General features: G+C 40.4%; 1 protein-coding gene across 9 annotated transcripts in view; it reads left to right on the top strand.

The window, feature by feature from the left end:
* The first annotated feature begins 298 nt into the window (after window positions 1–298).
* LOC125286202 (sushi, von Willebrand factor type A, EGF and pentraxin domain-containing protein 1-like) overlaps window positions 299–17273 on the top strand; it is a 57172-nt gene continuing 40197 nt past the window's right edge. For 3 of the 9 annotated variants that reach the window (XR_007192138.1, XR_007192139.1, XM_048231019.1), the window contains exons 1-6: window positions 308–483; window positions 750–938; window positions 1025–1133; window positions 2104–2174; window positions 2319–2516; window positions 16523–16585. Coding sequence is in view for 7 of the 9 variants with exons in the window: in XM_048231019.1 (XP_048086976.1) it covers window positions 366–483; window positions 750–938; window positions 1025–1133; window positions 2104–2174; window positions 2319–2516; window positions 16523–16585 (748 nt within the window). In the remaining 2 variants the exon portion in view is untranslated. Of the gene's footprint in view, window positions 484–749; window positions 939–1024; window positions 1134–2103; window positions 2175–2318; window positions 2517–16522; window positions 16586–17273 lie in introns of all 9 variants that reach the window. The other 6 variants (XM_048231014.1, XM_048231013.1, XM_048231012.1 and 3 more) reach the window with 5 other exon arrangements.

Genomic DNA, 17273 nt, shown 5'->3' with positions numbered 1-17273 from the left:
GTGACGAAGTTTTACAGGGTGCCACCCTGTGGTGCGTGCGAAACGACTCGGGAAAGTGCCCCATTCCACTTAAAGTTGAAGAATGATTTTTTAAGAATTAAGTTTTCATATGTCAATCCTTATGTCAATAAGGATGTATAATTTAACCAGTGTTACACTGTCAATTTTACATCACGATACCGCAAGGTAAAATGTAAATTTCAAGTGGGGAAAAAATCGAGGTCCGAGTTGTCTCGAACACTGCATGATAACGGGAAATATTCATCATAACACGTGAACGAAAGAGGTGCAGTTCTAAATCAACTTAGTTAATAGCCTATGTTTGAGTGGTTATCAGACCAACAATCTGTTACTCAGCACAGCTTATGAAAAACACGTATCAGAATTTTAGACAGGGCGTGGAACATTCAAAAATGCTTAGGGAGAGAAGCATGCTGCAGTCACTGATAACGCTGGGTCTTTTTTTCCTTCGTACAGTTAAAGGTAATGTTTCGCTTAATGACACAGCGTGTGGATTAATAAACAAGCCTGTCAGAACGTTAAAAAAAAATATTTTAAAATTAGCCTATTCTTTTAACGTATTGACGAGTATTTTTGCGCTTTGGCTTTTGTAGTTCAATTGTTCAGGATAGTGCTCACTCTGTCTGGTAGATTTTAATTAGCCTAGTGCTTTAAATTGTTCACAAACAGCCTAACTTTCTTACCTACAATATTTGAGTTGTCTCAACCAAACTTTTCCTTTCGAGCAGCGGAATGTCCAGTTCCACGGGTCCTTGAATACAGCGTTATTTTGTCAAGTGAGGCAGTTCTACGGAACGAATTTCCAGAGGGATCCCTAATCACACTGGAGTGCGACAACGGGTATGTTGCACAGGAAGGATCCCACACCATAACCTGTCTAAGCGGCAATTGGACTGAAGTGAAGTTGAGATGTACAAGTACGCTAAGCTAAATCACACTCTGAAATATAAATACCTTAAGTTATCCAAACATTGTATTTCATGTATTTATATTTGTATTTCAGGGAAAGATTGTGGACCCCCCAAAGTGATTCCACATCTAACATTTTTGTATCAGAATGGAAAAAATGCAACATATTTTACGGATCGAATAACAGCAGTTTGTGAGCAGGGGTAAGTGATATGTTGCAGGCCAATATACTGAGTAATGTCCAGTTATGATTAGTCTAGGCTACTACATTAACCATTGTAAGGTGTTCGGGTCTGTGTTTCTTCTAACTCAAACTCATTGGCCTTGGCTCATTGTCTGTGAAGAGCACACACACACACATAAATTACAAATGTGGTGTTCAGGTACTGGATAATAATAATAATGTGTCCTCCTACTGGGCTTGCTATAGTATGTGTGTGTTTGTGTGTGTCTGTGCGTCTGTATGTGTGCGTGTCTGTGTGCGGGAATGTTGTCTTTCTGCATCTGCTATTCCCACACAAAGTTACAAAATTGTTACATTTCAAGCCCTTTCATCTGATCAAAAATCTTTTTTATAATTGAATTTCCTCGTTTTCTCAAAACGAAAATGATCATAAATGGGTAAATGTTAAATATAAGTGGTATCTGTATCATTGGTAACTGAGCTTAAGTAGTTTTTTTTTACATAAATTGTTATCGCTGTATTGATTTAAAGCAAGACCAAAATCGTTTCAGTGGTTCATCAACTGGCAACAGGGTGAACGGCACTTCTGCATTTGCTTTGCAGCCCTCTATCGGATATAACCGCACTATGTAAGTTTGCCAGATCGGGTAGCGGATCTGTAAATCGATGGAATGAGACATAAGAAACTACAAATTTGACTTGCTTCTGATGTCACAATAAATCATACTTTCATAAAATCATGCAACATACTCTACCTTGTCTTTGGACATCGTTATTTGCAAAGCCAGTGCTGGATAAACAAATAGGGTGCGTGCGACAGAGGAAAAGTGATTTGGTGTTCCTTTAAAAGCCTAATAATGTGGTGGGTCCACCAGACCCGGGAACATTGGCTGAGTAACAAAAATATGAACACCTTACAAAGGGTTAAATATTTTATGTGGTTTGACGTTCACAGACATATATTAAATATTCTACTTTTTTCATACCAGTTTCCAGCTTGTGGGATCAAGTTTCTGGCAATGTCTCAACCATGGCTGGAAAGGGAGGTCAATCTGTGAAGGTACGCCTATCACTGATTACTGACACTGTTTACCACATGCCATTGGCCATTTTGTACAGTAACTTAATCGGCTATATTGTTATTGGTGTATTTATTGAAATGAAATGGTATCCCCCCCAATACCATTTTTTTTTTCTCATGTAGAGATTGTGTGTGGTGAGGCTCAGAATGACACTTTACCTGTTCTTGAAAATGGACGTATCGTCAAAGCTCCTCTTCACAAAGAACACATTACGTTTGGTGATTCCATTCAGTATAGCTGTAATGACGACTACCATCTCACTGGAAATGATACCATCAAATGCACTGAGAATGGCTACACCAACCTGCCCAAATGTGAAAGTGAGTTGTGTCTGTTTCACAGAGATATAGGCTTCTACTTTAATCTTAAATGCACATGGGTGGAGGGTGTTATGGGGAATAACCGACACGACATACAGAGCTGACCTTACTCCATTTATTCAACTCATTCACTCACTCATGTACAATGTAAGCAATCAACATTTATAGAGATAGATAGGCGCTGAGGTGTCAAGTAGTACAGTGCCTATATAAAGTATCCACCCCCCTTGGATATTTCCCCTTTTACTGCTTTCATAAATGGAATCTTGATCAATTCAATTTGGCTTATTTTTACAATAATTTACAAAAATCCAGTCTGTAATGTCAAAGTGAAAGCAAATGACTACAAAATAATGTTAATTTATTAAAAATGTATATTGCAAAATAAGTGATTGCATACATATTCACCCCACCTTAAAGTGACTGACCTAAATGAAAAGTAGTCAGAGGTTATTATGGCCTGTCCAGTTTCACTTCACATATTATATATTGTATTGATGTAGCCTATTTAAAACATTAACTTTCTTCTCAGAGTTTCCTCTTCATTTATCGATGCCACTGCTTCAGAATTAGGGGAGACATAAAATATTGTCCGGAAGCATAGTAGGCTAATGCCCTCCGCTGGCTGCTGAAAATTGCAGTTTAACAATAAACAGCAATGCTAATCTGAGGTACCTGTCTAGTTTTATTCCATAAATATTGTTTTTATAGACGTTAGTGGCTTGCACTATCAAGAACTTCCATGTGCTACGCATGTTTGTCAACATCGCAAAAACTACAATTTTCGCACAACTTGGTGGAAAGGTGTAGCAGAGGCTAAGGAAAACCCACTCATTTCTGAAGCTGATTGTATTGAAAGTATTTCCCATATCATAGCCTATTAGCTCGCTCGCAACAACAGCAAAAATGAAACGGCGGAGTTGATGTCTCCGCGAAGACACCGCTGTTACATTAGATGCGCACTCAATCGTGAATGGACGCAGTAAAAAGCAACGACTGGTAGTAACGAAGGTAAATTGCAAAAACATTTGGTATGCACTCGCGGTGATGGCCTAGTAGGCCTAATGTGATACTTCTGCTGAGTCACATCCGGATTTCCTCGGACTGGGAACAGAAAATTGCATATTCGTTTTTTCCACGGAGAAGCGATAGGGGGAGACGAAGCACCCACCAAACGACCCAGAAAGTGTTGTAGAACAATCAGAACAACTCTCAACCTGCATATTTAAAGGAGAATTCCGGTGTGATATTGACCTAAAGTGTGTTGAAACATGATACCGAGTGTGAACGTACGTCTCATAGCCCATCTCGGCTTGTCCCCTGCACTCCAAAATCTGGCGCTAGTTAGCCGATGCTACCAACAGCTTTTTCAATGGTGGTGCTTCGGCATCGGGCTAGCCATGCAAATAAATCACTGTTTTACACCATTTACGAGGCTCAATGTATCTCCACACTTCATTGGTAGACTTCTGAGGGCCCTGACATTTAAAACGAGACATTGAGAACTTTGAAAAAGCACTGGTAGTTTACTTACAAGACGATTTATACAGACAGTATCTTCACGAAGTTTAGCGTTTTCAGCCATCTTGAATTAAGTCACAATATGTAGAGCGACGAGTAAGAATGAACAGGTATGATAAGGGATCAGATTCCAAAAATAATTCAGTGGAAATGCATGGATTCCAGTTTCTGCTACTGGAAGAAACTGGAATCCATGCATTTCCACTGAATTATTTTTTTCATTTTGCGAGGAGATGGGAGCTGACCAAAAGGGGTGTACTGTTTCACAGCGAGGCAAGGTGGCTTTTCGAGGTAAAGTGCTGTCGGCGTGTTTGAGCTCCGAGTCACCTCTTCTTGGAGGAAGAGCGCATGTTTGAATCTGCAAGCACGTTCACTAATGAACATTTCTTGACGAAGCTGGCCTATCTTAGCTATATATTTGGAAAGCTCAATGAGTTAAATCTCCAGTTACAAGGCAAAGACAAGTACCTACCTCACCTAGCAGATAAGATTACTGCATTCACCAAAAAACTTGAGGTATGGGACAGGCACCTCGATCGCGACAGTATTATGCCTTTTAAAGGGACACCAGGCAAGCCTGATGCTTTTTCTCTACGAAACTCCCCCTCGCTCGGTCTGAAGATTTTCCTTTTCTTTGCATCTTCCGTCAAGGGTTTTCGCTGCTTCTTCGCCGGCTCTGCCATTATACACACGTTTGCAACAATCTCTAGCGTTTTGTTAGCCTGCCTCTGTGCTGTGGATGCAGGATGTAAACTGATCCTGCTTCTGTCGGCGGGTAAGCGGGATATTCTTCCTACAGGCAGTAGGGGCGGACGAGAGAGTGTTCATTTGCCCTGTAATGAGTCATTTAACCATATACCGACTTACGAAGATGAGTAATTAACACGAAAACGTTGCCTGGTGTCCCTTTAATGCAGCATGTTGGTATTTCATTGAATATATTGTACAATGCTGTAAAATATTGGCCTATGCTTCCTAATATGTAATCCTGCAAGGCGAAACCAGTCGTTTTGGTCAAATTTACAAAATTAAGTTAATGTGCTCACATGAACGGCCATTGACTAAGCTTTCCAACGATATGTATATCGAGGGTATTGCAAAAAGTATCGCTAAGATAACCGCATCCAAAGTTCTGCGTGGTTCTGTCTTCCACATTCATGAAAGGTTTGGTATGAATGTTGAGTCATGTCTCATGAAACAGTCATGAATGCTTTATGTGCAGTTTATGACAGCTGCTATGAATGTGTTATGAACTTACCCGTCAAGTAAAGTGTTGCCAAAAAGTTTATTCACCGTTCCATATCAATGCTTATGAATGGTAACTATAACAACCATAGTAGGATGACGGTTGAGCCTGGAAGCAGGCTTCACAACAATGGAATCAACTGTAAGCAAGCTAACTGTCCATACTATCGCTGTTATAGGGCCAAAGAAAGCCCTATAAATGGAACCGCTTGTTTCCTGATAAGCGGGATAACGGCCTTCGAGGTGTCCTGTTATATGGAATTAATGGACTTGGGCTATTAATTCTGTATAACAGGACACCTCGGAAGCCGTTATCCCTTACATATTTGTCTCAAATTTTAGTCGCAAAATGCAACCATTTGGTCGCAGTCTGGAGCCCTGTCCCTGAGGAGTCAGACTGTCGGTAGAGCTGTGGTATGAGCTGTGCTCCGACCTAGCATAGAAAGAGCTTGTGCTTTGCGTAGACGGCTGGTGTACCAGCGAGTGCCATCTATGAACTTGAATGTGGTGGGGCCGAGCTGTTGGCTGACCTGAGCAGGATCTGGCTAGAATGACTGCAACTTGTTGTCACGTTGTAACCTGACCCATTCGTAATAATAATAATAATAATAATAATAATAATAATAACTAGAAAAGCATTTCCTGAAGGAAATACAGTGCATGCAAAGTTGTTGCTGGGTTGGTTGCTAGGGTAATTATAGTGGTTGCTATGCTATAAAAGTGGTTGCTAGGTTGTTGCTAGGGTACTTAAGGTGGTTGCTAGGCTATTGCTAAGGTAATTATAGTGGTTGCTATGCTATAAAATTGGTTGCTAGGTTGTTGCTAGGGTACTTAAGGTGGTTGCTAGGTTGTTACTAGGGTACTTAAGTGGTTGCTACGCTGTTGCTAGGGTAATTTTAGTGGTTGCTATGCTATAAAAATGGTTGCTAGGCTGTTGCTAGGATATTTAAGGTGGTTGCTAGGCTGTTGCTAGGATAATGATAGTGGTTGCTATGCTATAAAAGTGGTTGCTAGGTTGTTGCTAGGGTCATTATAGTGGTTACTTAGTGTAAGTGAGCTATTCAGTTGAATGGAGAGGGACACAGAGAAGAGGTTCCATTCAAATTGCTGCAGGCAGTCAGTGAGAGAGCACAGGTGCAGTTGATTGCATTCTATTTCCTTAATAGCCTATTATGATGTCATAAAGCCAATGTTAATCCTATGGAGAATTTTAAGTTTAGTGTCTTTAATATCTCAAAAAGTAAAAGTCGTAGAAATATGAAAAGTCATAGAATGAAAACTTGGTTCAAGAGCTACGTGTCAAAGTTTGAACCAAGTTTCTACGATAAGCAGTTCGAGTCAAATTAGGGCCTGGAAGAATAATAATAACTAGAAAAGCATTTCCTGAAGGAAATACAGTGCATGCAAAGTTGTTGCTGGGTTGGTTGCTAGGGCAATTATAGTGGTTGCTATGCAACATGCTAGGGTAATTATAGTGGTAGCTATGCTATACAAGTGGTTGCTAGGTGGTTGCTAGGTTGTTGCTAGGGTAGTTAAGCAGGGTTGTGCACAATTCGAATTGCAATTCTGCTTCCTGTTTGCTACCTCAATTGAAATGCAAGTGAAATTCAAGAATTTAATTGGAATTTAGGAGCCAGTTTCAATTCAATTCTGGAATTTTGCACAAGCCTGTAGTTAAGGTGGTTGCTAGGCTGTTGCTAAGGTAATTATAGTGGTTGCTATGCTATAAAAGTGGTTGCTAGGTTGTTGCTAGCGTACTTAAGGCGGTTGCTAGGTTGTTGCTAGGGTACTTAAGTGGTTGCTATGCTGCTGCTAGGGTAATTATAGTGGTTGCTATGCTATAAAAGTGGTTGCTAGGTTGTTGCTAGGATACTTAAGGTGGTTGCTAGGCTGTTGCTAGGGTAATTTTAGTGGTTGCTATGCTATAAAAGTGGTTGCTAGGTTGTTGCTAGGGTAATATTAGTGGTTGCTATGCTATAAAAGTGGTTGCTAGGTTGTTGCTAGGGTATTTAAGGTGGTTGATAGGCTGTTGCTAGGGTAATTTTAGTGGTTGCTATGCTATAAAAGTGGTTGCTAGGTTGTTGCTAGGGTCATTATAGTGGTTACCATGCTATAAAATGTGTAAATAGTAAAAAAAGTAAGAATAGTTAAAAGTTATTGAAATTGGGAGAAATAGAGATAGATAGAGAAAGTGAAGAAAAAGAAGTGAAAGAAAGTTGGGATGAGAAGTGAGCTATTCAGTTGAATGGAGAGGGACACACAGGAAGAGGTTCCATTCAAGTTGCTGCAGGCAGTCAGTGAGAGCACAGGTGCAGTTGATTGCATTCTATTCCTTAATAGCCTATTATGATGTCATAAAGCCATGTTAAGTCTATGGAGAATTTTAAAATGTAGTTTTTATTTAATATCTCAAAAAGTAAAAGTCGTAGAAATATGAAAAGTCATAGAACGAAAATTTGGTTCAAGAGCTACGTGTCAAAGTTTGAACCAGGTTTCTACGATAAGCCGTTCGAGTCAAATTAGGGCCTGGAAGAATAATAATAACTAGAAAAGCATTTCCTGAAGGAAATACAGTGCATGCAAAGTTGTTGCTGGGTTGGTTGCTAAGGTAATTATAGTGGTTGCTATGCTATAAAGTGGTTGCTAGGATGTTGCTAGGGTAATTATAGTGGTTGCTATACTATAAAAGTGGTTGCTAAGTGGTTGCTAGGGTACTTAAGGTGGTTGCTAGGTTGTTACTAGGGTACTTAAGTGGTTGCTAGGCTGTTGCTAGGATAATGATAGTGGTTGCTATGCTATAAAAGTGGTTGCTAGGTTGTTGCTAGGGTACTTAAGGTGGTTGCTAGGCTGTTGCTAGGGTAATTTTAGTGGTTGCTATGCTATAAAAATGGTTGCTAGGTTGTTGCTAGGATATTTAAGGTGGTTGCTAGGCTGTTGCTAGGATAATGATAGTGGTTGCTATGCTATAAAAGTGGTTGCTAGGTTGTTGCTAGGGTACTTAAGGCTGTTGCTAGGGTAGTTTTAGTGGTTGCTATGCTATAAAAGTGGTTGCTAGGTTGTTGCTAGGATATTTAAGGTGGTTGCTAGGTTGTTGCTAGGGTCATTATAGTGGTTACTTAGTGTAAGTGAGCTATTCAGTTGAATGGAGAGGGACACAGAGAAGAGGTTCCATTCAAGTTGCTGCAGGCAGTCAGTGAGAGAGCACAGGTGCAGTTGATTGCATTCTATTTCCTTAATAGCCTATTATGATGTCATAAAGCCATGTTAAGTCTATGGAGAATTTTAAAGTTTAGTTTTTATTTAATATCTCAAAAAGTAAAAGTCGTAGAAATATGAAAAGTCATAGAACGAAAATTTGCAGCAAGTTTGAACCAAGTTTCTACGATAAGCGGTTCAAGCCAAATTAGGGCCTGGAAGAATAATAATAAGTCGGAAGATGCCCGTGGAATAACAATACAGTGCATTTGCATGCACTGTAATAAGTCGGAAGAAGCCCGTGGAATAACAATACAGTGCATTTGCATGCACTGTAATAAAAACTAGAAAATGTAATTCCAGGGAATTACCATTGCATGTAAATGTAAAAACTGTTGTGTATAACATTACTTACAGTATGATTATTCAGATTACATACATGTAGACTTACAGTATTCTTGAAAACCACTTACTTGGTTAGATGTTAGCTTAGAGTATATGACAGTCAGTACAAATAAATTGTCAATTCAATATTGATCAACATTTTTTGTTTTAATACAGTACTGCAGAAATGCAGAAACAGCAGAATGATACTCAGAACACACTAAACACTTAACAACCAATGCAAGCTTGAAGTCAAAAGACAGATCTATTTATCAGTTTTAATTCTGATCTGGCAGCAACAGCTAGAGGCCTCAGTTAATGATAATAGGTCAAATTTGATGGTGATATATACTGAAGAATAAAAGAGTCAGCCCTTCAGATGATCCGTTTTAGACAGAACTTAGGTTAGAATCTTAATGTTCACACAGCACAGCTCGGGTCTAAAAACAGAGGTCTAACAGCACAGCTAAGTTTCACAGATGTTACAGCACAGGTATGATTCAAAGGTATGAATGGTTGACAAATATGATTCACAAGTATACAAGTTCCATATAGTTAGTATAGTCCTCACACAACAATATAGTTCTCAGAATGTCTCAGTGTAGATCTTGGATAAGTCTCAGTATGGATAGGATTTTCATTTTCATCATAGGATTTTCCTCATGAATTTTATGAAGTGTAGGTGATGTAAATATATACGGTAGCCAACACTATAGTACACTAAAGTACTTGAACCATCGGGGGGGGCGTATATTTTCCTTTTTTTTTTACCTTTGCCAATCACACCCTAGTATATATTCATGTTTCCCATAGATGGCCATAGGCCTACTCACTTACAAAGTCTTTCACTAACAAAAAGTTATAAATATGGTTCACATGGGTCTGTATTAGAAGCTGGGAAACAAGATTCTATATGAGTACTGATTTAATTGAAATAGACAGGCATATCTTGCACTTATTTGGGATTTAGCTAGACTGTTGGGCCTTACAGCTCAAGAATGATGAGGATATAAACTAACGTTAGGGGAGAAGCATGGCACATGAAACCATGACTCATTTGACTAAGCATGCCACCAAGAACAGGGACTGTTAAACCTGACATGGATTTACGTTTTGTTTTACATGCACATCATGTTATAATTTATCTAAACTTGTTCAGTTGATGATTGAACCTGTTGCACTCGTTCACTAACCTTCAACCTTGTCTCGGCTAACATTATGAGTCTCAGACTAACGTTACCTCAGTGAAGGTAGTGAAGCTAAACTAAAAAATAGTTTCAGTGTTGCCAACTATTTCAAATGGAAAGTAGCTAAAGACAGCTCCAAAAGTCGCTAAATGTCGCTAGATGACGTCATGCAATATTTTGCATATCAATTACGTCTTAACGTATGTTAAGAGCCTAATTTAAATATATTTAATTTAATATACTTGTACATTAATCAATATACTTTACACTTATACTATCCGGTCATAGCCTACACCAGAATGAGCATAAAGTGGCTGAAAAGCAGTCATTTCCAACTTATTCCCAACTGCTGCATCTGCTTTGCACTGCTTGAAGTCTGATTATAGCTTCACCATAGGCTACACACAATTGAACCTTACAACAATGGCTATATTTTGGATATATTTAGCTTAATGTCACTTGGACAGATCAAGAGATTTTTTTTCCCCCTCAGCCGACAGTCTGTCCTGCATTGACAACAATGAGGCTACAAACTAATGCTATAGGTTTTTCTAACTTGTATGCTCAATTTTGAACTATCTGCTTTGCTTGTGAATGAAGTTGTAGCCTAGGCTACTTTCTTTTGTTCAGTGTGGTTGTTGAATGATGCTGGCAACTGGCAAGCGTGTCCCTGTTTCCCTGTCATCATGTCATTGCTCTCGTCTCGTCGCTGCACCTTCCAATAACATTGTCTGAGCTGTTAGATCTATAGAACATCTACTTCTGTGTAATAACATGGGCTGATACTACATAGGCCAGTCATTACTTTTATAATCATAGGGCAACTGCGATGTAATTCACAAACGACTCTCACACAGCACAGCCAAACTCACTGCTCACTCAAAAGAGTAAAAAGGGATGGTACATGCCTTCAAAGTCCAAAGTCTCCAAGAACACCAGAAAAAGAAGCTAGATTTGTCGCTAGTCGCTTTTTAAACCAAAAGTCGCTGGGGGGCGTAAATCTCGCTAAATATGGCAACAAAGTCGCTAAGTTGGCAACACTGGGAGAAATATCAATAGCGACCTAGCCATTTAAGTGTCAAAATAAAAGTCTGGTGTTCATGTATCCACTAACGCTGTAATATTTCATGGATGAAGGTTATACTGTAGCAGATGTCTCTTTAAGAACTGCGGCCGGCCGCGGCCGTTACAGGAGAATATATAACGGCCGTCGACGGCCGCTATGGGGTATAGAGACTAATTACATAGAAAACAAATGAATTGCATCCACATATTCCTATGTGCATTATGCGTATTGTCCACTAGCCTGAAATCATGACTGAACCCTAATTGCTCTCACGTTCTTAAAGTGACAGGCACTCAATTTAACCTATTTCTACTTTAACTACTCGCCTTATTCACCCGGCGGCCATTACGAGGCTGAAGGGTACACTTCCCATTACACCTCAGTCCAGCAGATGGTGGTGGTAATTGGTAATGCACTGCGTTGCAAACTGCCAAAAAAAGCTTACTGAAGAAGAACAGGTCAGTGAACCTGTCAGACACCAAACAGGACGAGGACCACAAAAGCGTCACGTTAGAAAGTTTATTTAAGGGTTGGGGGTTACAGGGGTTTCAGGGGTTCCGGGAGTTTCAAGAGTCTGCGTGTGTGTGTTCCCCCAATAGCCGAGCAGCAATGGCAGGAGCTGGATGATCCGGGAAGTCCTGGGGGAAACACACACACAACAGCAATTGAAACGAAGCAGCAGTACAGTCAAGGGCTAGGCTGTATTAAGAGAAGAGAGACGGAAGGCAGGTCAAGATTACCGGGCTGGAGATCAAAGAAGTAGTCGGCGGGTCTGGGTTCACAGGCAAAGAGTCAGAGTCGTTTTCCAAGACAGGCAGGTAACTGGTGCGGGTTTGCAGGCGATCTGACAAGTGTGGACTGAAAAGCAAGGCTTTATATACGGGCATGATGAGTGGTGAATGCAGTGCAGCTGGTAGGTAAACGAGGGTGAGGCAGAGCAGAGCAGGAACAGGTGGAGGCCATCAGACTTCAATCAGCGCGTGTTACCCGGCAGAGAGAGAGCTCATGACAGAACCCTTCTTCTTTTTCGGTGAGTTTTTTTTTTTGGCAGTTTGCTAACGGAGTGCATTACCACCACCATCTGCTGGACTGAGGTGTAATGGCAAGTGTACCCCTCAGCCTCGTAATGGCCGCCGGGTGAATAAGGCGAATAGCCTACAGTGTAATGACATTAAAGACAAATGTAAGTCAATATGACAATCGTGTAAAATGTAAGTCAAAATAAAAATCAATAGGAAATAGTCAACTTACTATGGTAATTACGCAGCTCATGAATAATACAAACTTAATATGAATTGCAAAATCTATGAAATACAAACATATGATATGAAGCCACCTTTTCACTGAGTGTGTTGGGGGGAGTCTATGTCATGTAATATCTATGATCTCCACTGGTGTGATGGGGGGCTCCCAAATCAAATCAAAAAGGTATCAAAATTCTTGACTTATTATTGATATCAAAATAATTGTGACATACTAAAATTCTTATCATGTATGTTTCATTAGCTATGGCTCCTGACTGATGCATGAGATAGATAGATAGTTAGATAGATAAATAGATAGATAGCCTACAGAACATCTATGATTCTGTAACTATTATTGTATTGGATTTGAGTTGTATTGGTCTACAACAGCAATACAAATGCCATGGCACTGGGAAACCCACAATGTTATATTTTATTCTCCTGGTTTAACAACTACCACATGTTTATATAGCCTACATGTATGTAGTCTAGGGCCCGTGTGTCTGCCAAAGAGCCTGCACTAAAAGATTGTGCTGATACCGTGGGCATCCGTGGCCTACTGGTTAGGGCAGTGTTTTTCAAACACTGTGCCGGGGCACACTAGTGTGCCGTGAGAAATCATCAGCTGTCCTGCAGAAAAATTACCATGTCAAAATGCCATAATAAGGCCATATCTGTGTATTATTTGAAAATGTAGGCTATGGTATGTTTAGTTTTTCTTCATACAGGATGTTAGTGTGCCGTGGGACATTTTAAGTATCAAAAGTGTCCCGTGGCACAAAAAAGGTTGAAAAACACTGGGTTAGGGAATCTGACTTTTGACCGAAGGGTGGCCGGTTTGATCAATGACTGGTAGGAAGAATGTGGATGGGGTAGTGATTGAACAGCGCTCTCCCACATCCACGGATGAGGTGCCCTTGAGCAAGGCACCTAACCCCCAACTGCTCCCCGGGCACTAGATCAAGGGCTGCCCACTGCTCCGGGTGTGTGCATTTGTTGTTGCCCCCCCAGATAAGCCAAATGCCACCCCAAAAGATGAAATCTGGGTACCCCTCTGATCATAATCATGATTGTTTTGGTCAATATTGAGATCATGATTATTCAACACGCTAACTCAGCGATTTTTGAGACACCATCCATTTTCTAAACTTCAAAAAAATCAACAGTGAATCCATAGCCATGTTTACATGGACACGTTTAATCCGATTACAAACGGATTACAAAAATAAAAATGTAAACACGTCAACCGATCAGATTAAATTTTGAATCAGATTGAGAGAGGTGGTGTACTCCATTCTGACAATCCGATCAATCGAAAAATCCACCCATGTAAACAGGTACTCCGATTTTTGGAGTACATTTCTTCTTTCTGCGCAGGTGTTCCCTGTAGTGGTTATGTCACAAAGATAGAATTTTGACAGTCTGGCAAGAAAAAACATAGATATTAGAAAGCTAGATACCGTATTGGGCTCCAAAACGTACATAAATAGCGCCGCCATCTTGGTGGGGGCAATAATAACTGGAGGCCAATGGAGAAACACGTGACTGACTGGAAATCAGGTGTCTCTGATTGCGGCCCATAGACAGTAAACGTGCTGCCCCCAGCAATATGGCGGCTGCGTTTACGTACTGTATGCCACCTAATAGAACTCGTGCCAAATGCGGTATCTAGCTTTCTAATATCTATGGGGAAAAACAGCACTCTGCCTGCCAGCTTAGTTTGTCACAACATCGCGGATTCCCTCTCCACCAACCCGCTACCAAAACATACTAATGTATGGAGAATAAATCATTTTAGATGAACATACACGTGAGTCCCAAAATCTGACTTCACTTTATCCGCGAACAGAGCAAAGCAAAACCATTGCATGAAGGGACAGCAAGGGGAGAAAATATGCTATGCTGTGAGTGTGATGCTGCTGATAACGAGCCTCTTATGCTATGAGGCCAATATGCATTTAGCTATGAATGCATGCATTTCTAATATTAGAAACGTTTAGTGGCATTTTGTGTTTTTAAAATGTTCCAAAAGTTGGCTTAGTTAGCTTAGTTTCTATACAATAATGCAATGGGTCTGCCACATTTTGTGACTTTGATAAAAGTTTGCATGACACATGCAACTCTGGCCAAAGTAACATTCTAGCCTACCATCATGTTAGCACAGCAATAAACATTACATTATGTATGATCACTGAAGATGGACCTAACAGTGAGGTATGATTGACATTTTCAATGGACCATTAAGTTTAGCGTAATCAGTAGTTATTTTGTTTTGCTGTGTTGATTGATTCTAGAGCGCTAAGATCTTTGGTTGTGCGTGCTGGCTCATTGCTTGGCGGTCTTAGCTGACTCAGATGAAAGAGGAGACACAGGGCTATTGGTACGAAGTATATCGATCCTTCTGGGTTGTAAAAACAGACAAAGTGAATGCAAAATAATAACGTCAGGCTAACACGCAAACTTGGGTCAAGTCAGGTTAGATCAGTTTGTGTCACAGATATGGAGCGCAGAAAGGTCATTTTTCATCACTAAATAAAAATGGCATTTCTTTCTGTAAGGCGCAAACCGCATGTCTGTAAATTGCTCAGCCCCCAAAGTCCCCCTCCACCATGGTTCTGATAAAACCTCCGTTTTCATGTAAATGAAAGGCCAAACCGCATGGAAATATATGCATTTTTCCTGTGTAAATGGGGTCTTAGAAGCCATCTATCGAGCTTTTAGCCACAGTGTTTTTGTTTCAAACAAAATCAACTGAAGCATGCTCAGATGACATCATAGACGAGGCACTGTTCATCTGTCCATCATTGTACAAAGCCCGTCCAGATAGCTTTGGTTCAGGCATAGTTGCTCCACAATGGAACAAGTCCAGACAAACTTTCCTGACCTCAAATGTTGGGACAACCAAACCAAATAATTGTAATCACCAATCATGTCCAGGCAAACGTTTATGTTAAACCCTTGGCTAAACCATACAAAGCATACAAGGTTGCAAGCCAACGTTGATACATGAAAATATGAGTAAGGAAATACACACATGCACATCTTGTCATTTCCGGTGGCAGCGTAAAGACAAAATGGCGTTTACAAACGGAAGTTTGGGAGGAGTGTGACGGAATTTGCCACGGCTCCTTCTTCAATCAGTCAGATTACTTATTCGCAGTCTACCTGCCGAAGTTGCAGCATCGTCGTAAGTAGTAAGTAGTGTACGATAGCGATTTTTAGACAACGTGCCAGATCCCTCTTCAGGTCATTAGTTGCCACACACCTTGGCCTGTTGCTCAAAAAAAGAGACGTGCAAAATAAGAATTTAAATGTTGCACCAAGACAATAACCCGTTTTCCACCATACACCAGGGCGAAAATAGGGCCCTTAGTGTCCTCTGTCTGAAAGCTTTGTTTGCTGGTGTCGATAGATCCATGCACGCTGACCCTAGTCAGCTCTGTCTTTTCCTGTCCACGCTGGAACTATGGCCCATTCCGAAACTGGTCCCTACAATTACGGAGTGCACTCGGATGGGAATCACCCTCACAGCTAAACCGAGTTTCCTTGATTCGGATGTAGGGTATAATACCGCATTCAGCTTTTGGCTGAACTTCCCTCTCACGTTACTTGGCAACGGTAAACAAAAAAGCTAAAGATTATAACTATTTGTAGGTAGCGGATGAACGGACACCCGGCTGTAATTTCCTTCAGTACTCAGCCTTCTGCCTCGTACTTATGGCCGAATTACAGCCATGGCGTATCCTTTACCATCCCCACTCCCACATGTGTGGAGGTGCTCAACGTTGCTACTTTCGAGCTCTACTGGACCGCATGGAAAAATAATGAAATGTTGCGGGACAATTGCGAACAGGCCTCACGGAAGAAATGGTTGCCTACAATTCAGCAATTTGGCTTTCACGTAACATAAACATATTATTACAGGCTAGCCTATTATACAGAAATTGGACTACCTATATACCAACAAAACTAGATGTGCGCGCATCTAGGAAAGAAGGGGGAAGTAGTCATGCAGGGCACCAAGGCCACAGTGGCCTCTGAACCTCCGATTTTAAGAAACCTGTAAATTAAATTATTTATTTTTTTAATCACCCTGTTAAAAATCCAAACCATTGTAGGAATTGTTGAAATTAATATTATATCAATTATTTTCCTTCATGATAGGACAGAGATTTCAGCATCCAAGCAAGACACCCATGAAAGAGCAAAATGAGTCATCAGTTTCTGGTATGTTTGGGGAGAGGGTATGTTGTGTTTTGTATATTGTATGTGTTTGTATAACATGTTTTAAGATTCTTTTTCTCAAAATATAGGCTGTTTTTTGATCAGTGCCGGTGGCTGTAATAAAATGAATTAAATAAGTATCAGTGTTTCCCACAGAATTGGTTTCAATTTGTGGCGGTAGCGGACTTGGACAGGGGGGGGGGGGGGGGGTATTAAAAGATCGTCTTGTTGGTAATGGTCGTTCCGCGATTCTGGTACATAAAATCGCGGCGATTTTGGCAGTGTGAAAAGGCCTTATAGGTCTAATTGAGTGCCTGTCACTTTAAGACTGCCGCTGACGTGTGGATGATGCAATTCATAACGTTTTCTACATAGTTAACCCTTAAAGGTGTAGGTTTTTGAACGTTCTAAGTTCCGCAACAATTGAAGGTTCTAAAATTCTATGTTGAATTCAATGAACCCAGATATTCTTTAGAACGTTCATTTCTCAACATTCCCGTCACACCAGTGTGACGGTACTCCTTTAAGGGTTAAAATAAAGGTTCGTACTTCTCCTTGGGACAAGCACTTTTGAATTTTGGAAAACACTTTTCCATTTACATCAGGATTTTGCAAACATTCAGTGTCAGAGTCAATAAAATGAGCCCTTCAACAAAATTGACAAGCAGCTGTAAGTAGGCTAAGCATACTA

The sequence above is a fragment of the Alosa alosa genome, chromosome 21, assembly GCF_017589495.1.
Source record: "Alosa alosa isolate M-15738 ecotype Scorff River chromosome 21, AALO_Geno_1.1, whole genome shotgun sequence".
In the NCBI taxonomy this organism is placed as follows: Eukaryota; Metazoa; Chordata; class Actinopteri; order Clupeiformes; family Clupeidae; genus Alosa; species Alosa alosa.
The sequence above is the reverse complement of the archived record's forward strand: the minus strand, read 5'-3'. Positions and strand labels throughout refer to the sequence as shown.